A 6,653-nucleotide genomic window follows, 5' to 3' on the forward strand; every position below is an offset into this window, starting at 1 on the left:
CATGTCACACAAGACACTGCAAAACCTTAATTCATTCACTCATTATCTGATTATTGCAATAACCTCCTTAATTGTCTTCCCCTAAACAGAATTTCACTCCTAGGGGTAAAATTAGTAAGATCAAGTCTGGGAGAGTTTGTTTTTTTTCAACTCGATTAGCTTCACCGAAGCTCGGGTGATTTGAGGCTCCCGAGACTCTCAAATTTACCAAGAAGTGAGTTTAGCTGAGAGTGAGATGTCCAATGGTGAAGCAGAACGAGATTTCACTCCCGAGTAGCAGGTTTTGCAGATTTCTCTCCCGAGTAGCAGGTTTTGCAGGAGTTGACTCACCTGAGATTGCAGTGTCTTCTCTCTGCAAAACTCTCCCGAGCAAACAGCCTGCACATATCAATGAGATATGTGAAGGCTGCGTGTGTTCTAGCCTTCACATATCTCGTCTAGTGTGTACCCATTATGCCCGCCTCCGCTGTTAGACACCGGGGGAGCATGCACGGACAACGGAGCTGCAGACACCGGCAAGTTCAATGGTGCCGGTGAATGACGGATCAGGCAGGCGGTCACTGGATTGTGCAGTGTGTACTGACCGCCCAATATATCGTTCATCGACCGTTGCATTGGGTAATGTGTACCCAGCTTTACTCACTCACATAACCCTCTGACAATAAGGCCAACACTGCTGTGTGATTGGATCATATAGCACATCAGGAACCTTTGCATGCAGGCTGGATCAATGTGCACTATGTAGCACTTATCCTCAAGTATTTTATTTCCTATTTCTAAACAGATTGCAAGCAGAGCCCTCATACGTTGTTGTCAGTTATTATACAGTCTCATTTTATTACTGAATTGCTCCCATTTGTGAAGCAACAAAGTATACTGATGTTATAGAAAAGTTAATAAAACTTTCAGCTATAACTGCAGCTAAACAGTGCTGCAACCAACTATCAGAAGAGGAGGGGGAGAATACCTGCATTACCCATTTAATTTTCCCCAACACCATTCCTCAGGGAGCCCTAACAGTGCATGTAAAGCGCTGTGGAGTTTGTGTGCGATGTAAAAATAACTAGTAATAAATAATGTCTGCCATACTTGAAAAACATTCTATTAGGAAGCCTGGAAAACATGCAAGGTTGGGGGACATTTGGAAAACACTGATCTATTGTCTTTCTCTATTTGTAAACTTGCCTACACACTGTACAATAGTCAGGCCAAACAGCCGATGCTTAGCTGCTAGGTCTGATTTATTGCACATTAGGGGAGATGTATTATAGCGGCATGGATGGTGCCACTATAACTTTTCTGGCTTCGCCTCTTTACCAAGGCAAAGCAGGATGCAGTGAAGACCAGATGCAAAAATATCTTGTCTGCTGGAGTGAAAACTCTCTCCCCCCCCTGCAATTCCCGCCAGAGCACACGGTGCATCAGTCTAGTGCTGAATATCGCCTCCCGGTCAGCTCCACTGGGCATGCGAGAGATCTTGCAAGCGCCGTGAGATTTTACGTGCAGTCCGAAGCCCAGCAGCCTCCGCAGCTAGGAACACTGCTGTCCCAGCTATGGCGTTAGGACAACAACAGCTGCAGCTGTCGAAATCGATAGCTACAGTTGTCGGAGGGGTTAGTGCCACTGACCATTCATATATTGCCTGACAAATTGGCATGCTATCTTCTAGATAACAGGGCCAATAATGATGCCCTTGTCATATCGAACACCTCCCCACATTAGTGCATGGTGGAGCAGTAACAGCGCATATAACATACGATGATATCACTAAACCCCATAATGTTGGATAAAACATCTCCCCCAGTGTCCTCCCCCAAATACACTTCCTGAAATCTCTTGGACAGCTGGATATTCTTCAAGGAGACCGTTGTATGGTAACAAAAGATTACGAAAAACAAAAAGGTGAGAACACAGCGCCTCATTGTGCAATAATCTTAAAATTATCAAGAAATGTGGTTATTTCATATGCGTACCATAAAGGTTATAAAAACGGGCATATAACCACTCAATCCTCGATCACTAAACCGGTCATTACATACGAGTTTCGTCACTTACACTAAGCTAGCCTGAAGTCCTGCTAGCTTAGTGTACGTGACAAAACACGTAATGACGTGGTGACGCAGACACACTCTCCAATTGAGCGCTTTGAGATAAGCCATGTTTAAAGATTTATTGTAATTTTATCCTTTCTTGTATGTGGTGTATGTAATGTTTTATGATACTGCACCATGACAGTATTTGTTCTCTCTTCAAATAAGTTACTTATGAACCACTGAGTGGCATTTAAACCAAGATGGGCAAACAGTAAAAGGGCTTTGGGGTGAACAGGTCTATTGAAGTGGAGAAGCCAGGTGTAGTGATCGAGGATTGAATGGTCATATGCTAAATTTATATAACTTTTATGGGACAAAAATTAAATAACTTCACATTTTTTATATAATTTTAAGATTAATTCACTACGAGGCGCTGTGTTCTCAGTTTGTTTTTCATATATAGCTACTTTCCTTATACCAGCTTATTTACAGCTTTACCAAAGATAGAGTAGCTGTACCCACTTGGCTTAAGGTCCCAATGTTCAACACCAAACATTTGTTATACACCTTTTGAACACCTGCTACGCAAGAATAGTTTGATGTTTGCCCTTATTTAACGGTGGACAACTGCTGTAGAATAATCTGTAGAACGCTGGTTATAAAGCTGAATTAGTGTACAACTACTCAAGCGTGTTCAAGGAATGCTTGAATCTATATATTAAATATACAAACACCATTGCCAGCAACTCTCACAATAATAGAATTTCTCCAAGAGAGTAAAATTTGTGGTATGGTGGTTTTATCTCTGAAACCCAAACTTTTATCTCCCAGCCACCAGTTACTCAGCCCTGAAAGTTGAGGCTTGTTTTTTGGAGGAAGCTTTCAGATAATAAATGGGATGACAGGGACAATACTGTTGCCTACCCAAAAACTGTATATGAAAGAAAATAGGGCGCTACGCATTTTGACATGTAAACACAAAGACGGACACTATGCCACCACAACTGATATAATTAGATTCCTTTTAGGTCAGGTCAAGAGTTAAACTCTATTTGGTGATATTAACAAATATGGCTGTAACTTTTTGGTCATATCAATTGAACAATATAAAAATCATGAGCAAGCAATTATTCTGTAGTGTTTTGGAAGGAAGAAAAAAATATTGAGCAGACGTATCAAGTAACTATGGCACAGTTTACATTAATTTCTGTTTTTATTACAAAAGTAACAACTGTACAAAACCCATTAACAGAATCACAGTATTATCAGCCACTGCCCATATATATATATATATATATATATATATATATATATATATATATATATATAGAACAGTCAAGTAGCACAACAAATTGTAGAGGACATACAGATGCAGGCAGTCATATAGCTCGGCAGTAGAGTCAGTCACATACATCAGATCTAACATAGTCCAGGCATAGAGGTGTTGGGAGAATATGCAAAGCTGGCAATTAGTGTCAGTAAGTCACTTTGTGCAGAAGGCACTAAAACTGTAATACATTTGTCAATAACAATAAGCAGTGTGGGGACATTTTCAAACATTTGAAAGATGAAATAGTGCCACCTGTCTTCCAGCGTGCATAGCAAGAACCTTGTCGGGAGCGTTACTGGCAGTTTTAATAGGTTAACAGTGTGCAGACACGCTTGTCCAGAGAGAAAACAGGCCAACAGAGAACTAGACTATCCCTACTTAAAAAGTGCATTTAATGCTGCGTACACACTGGCCGATATTGTGAACGATAACGTTCAATCGTTCACAATATTGTCCAGTGTGTATGCAAGATATCACTAACTATGCACGCTACCGCGGATCGTTAACAATATCTTTCATCGACTGAACATGCAGGCCAACCTCACGATATCGTCAGGTTGTGAATGTTCAGGGATGCTGCCGCTGACGTCACTGAACGATATCGTTCAGTGTATAGGCTCAATGTTGGTAAAGACATTGAGCCTTGCAAATACATAATATCGCTCATGGAGCGAATCGTTAAGTGTGTATGCGCCTTAAGAGTTTTTGCTTTGTTGATTAGTCCCAAGTCTGATGCAGCCCCACTTAATTAAGGAACATTGAGATACCGTACTGTCAATACCAAATCTATTTTCAAAGTTATTGTTCTAGAAACAAATTCAGAAATTAAGGTCACCATCTGCTACAAGATCAAAGTGCTTTCCCCTTAACCTAATAAGGCCCATACATCAATTAAAACTGCTGATCAGCAGACATCGATAATCAGCGATCCATCAGGGAATTAGAGAAATACTGCATGTTAAAAATCCCAGATAGCACTCTTTTTGGTTGGAGTCGGTAAATTAAGGATTACTAACATGTTGGATTTCCCTGATCCACAGACATCCACAAGATGGGGAATTGTCCTGAGAACTGCCTGATGTATGGGCCCCATAACTCAGCACCGCAGACCCAGAAATATTCTGCTCCACAGATGTACATTGCACAGCAACAAGTTGAGTCTCCAACAGTGGGAAGTTAAATACATTGAAGCACTTGTTTTAAAATAGGAATAAAGTGCAAAGTTCTAGTAACCAGAGTGGTCCAGGGTTAGTCAGGAAAATGTTGAGTACTGCTGTCCCTACGCCACATGTGTAGGTGCTCATTATGCTAGATACTGTACAAATTTGGTAGTGGGCTGTACATATTGTACTAGTGCAATAGTGTTTCTCATCATAATTAAAATACTAAACATCAAGACTTTACATTTTTTTTATGCAAAAAAAGAAAAGTTTTAAAAATATAAATATAGATCTTCATTAGAAAACATGGCTCCCAGAGCGAGGTATTTACACATACACAAGCAACATTTGAGATCCTTGGTGACGTTAGCTGCTCACAGTCATCAGATACTGGTTGGGAGTAGAAGTGCACCCTAGTAACTCACTCTTACAGTTTAATGGGCTCCGAGCAGTAGGAGCGGGTACTTCATATAGAACACATATTGAGCCATCCTCACCAATCCGGTATGACACTTCATAAGGATCTACCCAGAGGGTGAGCTCTTTGGGTAAGAGGCTGAGCAGATGTGGGCTGCTCATATTTATGCGACCAGCAACTTTACTGATTATTGGGTCCATTTTATGGTTAATTCGGATGCAGCGATAGCCAGAACCCTTAGCAGGCTTGTCTGGAAACCAGTGATGTCTGTAATGGTCTGAAAAAAAAATTAAAATAAAAGCAGGTAAGTCTCAGTCCATTATCAGGTATCAAACCACATATATGAAGTCCAATATTTATTGTAGCAGGCTTCATGTACACATTTGTCAATTGTGCTAAACTCATGACCAATAGCTTTCTAGCAACATTACATCATATATATTTATAGTACATTGGCCTGCTCATCTCCACCAGAGTATTTACCTTCTCTGCCGTTTAGATTGTTAGCGAAGTGTCACCTTCCAGATTTAACTCTAAATCCTGCATTTTGTAAGCATCCACTTTACACTGCTGTGAGTAATGATAATGCTACTTGGAAGATTATATGGTGCTATAATAGGGTGGAGCTGCTTTATTTAGAAGAATTAAACTGGGATCACAGGGCTGAGGGCAGACGGAGCTACGTGACTGTATGTATGGGACAAAGTAATAAGGTCACTGATCCGCTCTAATATAATCCGCAATCCTGATCCAGCAAATCCGATCTACGAGCTATGTGCGTAAAGCCCGGGCAGCTGTCGCACCTACGTCACCCCAGACAGCTGCCCCCTCCCCACCAGGTCATTCACCCCGCACCAGGCAGTGCCCTCACCGATAAGCGTGTCCCGTAATGCTCCACCAAAGCCCTGGAGCTGCTGCTCGTTGAGGCGGCTGCGGAGGAGACCAGACAAGAAGCTGACGGCGGCTGTGACCTCAGGCAGGACCTCAGGAGGGCTGCCGGTGACGGTTCCGACGGACATGGCTGACAGATATAAGCGAGGTTGGACGGATAACAAGTGCTGTAGACTTGGGAGGAGGGGGTAACGAGTGGCCCGTAGGGGTATAAGATGGTATCTATGTCGCCTCAGCTGTCCCAGGGCGGACCGGCCGCTCCTCCGTATCCCTTTTGTCCACAAAAGTAATTACAGTTGCTCTAGCGTCTGCTTTTATAGCAATTGGGAGCCATGTACTGTGACGTAAAACCCAAACCACCAATCAGAACGCATGTGACGTTTCCTATGCTAATGAGGGATAGACGCTACGAGAACGTGACGTCAGCACCGAGATCAATTTGAGAGTCATCCCTACTAGACGTGACTGACTTCGGGGAGTATAAGGGGCGGATGTGTAGTCACAGTGTAGGGGGCCAGGCCTAGGGAAACATAATGGAGGGCCAGAAATAGCAGCTCTTTACATGTGGCTAGGCCTTTATTTACACAGCTACCAAAACAGAACTCTACCATTACCAAACAATAACTGCAGTATGAAATACACTTCGCTAGTGACCTGCTAATTCAAATTGATATAAGAATGTAATTCAGAATAAAAATGTTCTATTCTTTCTTTTATAGACAGTATTGCATTAGTGTGTGCTGCATTTGTATATCATTTGTTGTTACATTTGCTTTGAAAAGGCCGTGCCATCATGGTTGTTGGAAAACACATTCCCTCCA

At 42.0% G+C, this 6,653-nt stretch overlaps 1 protein-coding gene across 1 annotated transcript; it reads right to left on the minus strand.

Annotated features, from left to right (window-relative positions):
• Window positions 1-3,227: 3,227 nt before the first annotated feature.
• Window positions 3,228-6,127, minus strand: LOC148516725 (protein BTG2-like). The gene is made up of 2 exons (XM_088479590.1): window positions 5,813-6,127; window positions 3,228-5,218 (listed from the first exon to the last, which is right to left on the minus strand). Exons 1-2 carry the CDS (start codon window positions 5,958-5,960, stop codon window positions 4,890-4,892), a joined length of 477 nt encoding a protein of 158 aa, XP_088335716.1. The 5' UTR covers window positions 5,961-6,127; the 3' UTR covers window positions 3,228-4,889.
• Between the last annotated feature and the right edge of the window lie 526 nt (window positions 6,128-6,653).

The sequence above is a fragment of the Taudactylus pleione genome, unplaced genomic scaffold (assembly GCF_031769625.1).
Source record: "Taudactylus pleione unplaced genomic scaffold, aTauple2 ptg000242l, whole genome shotgun sequence".
NCBI lineage: Eukaryota > Metazoa > Chordata > Amphibia > Anura > Myobatrachidae > Taudactylus > Taudactylus pleione.

Coding starts and splice junctions, on each gene's coding strand:
- LOC148516725 (XM_088479590.1), bottom strand. CDS start 5,960: ATGTCCGTCGGAACCGTCACCGGCAGCCCTCCTGAGGTCCTGCCTGAG. Junction 5,219..5,812: donor ATTACGGGACACGCTTATCG/GTGAGGGCACTG, acceptor TTTTTTTTTCAG/ACCATTACAGACATCACTGG.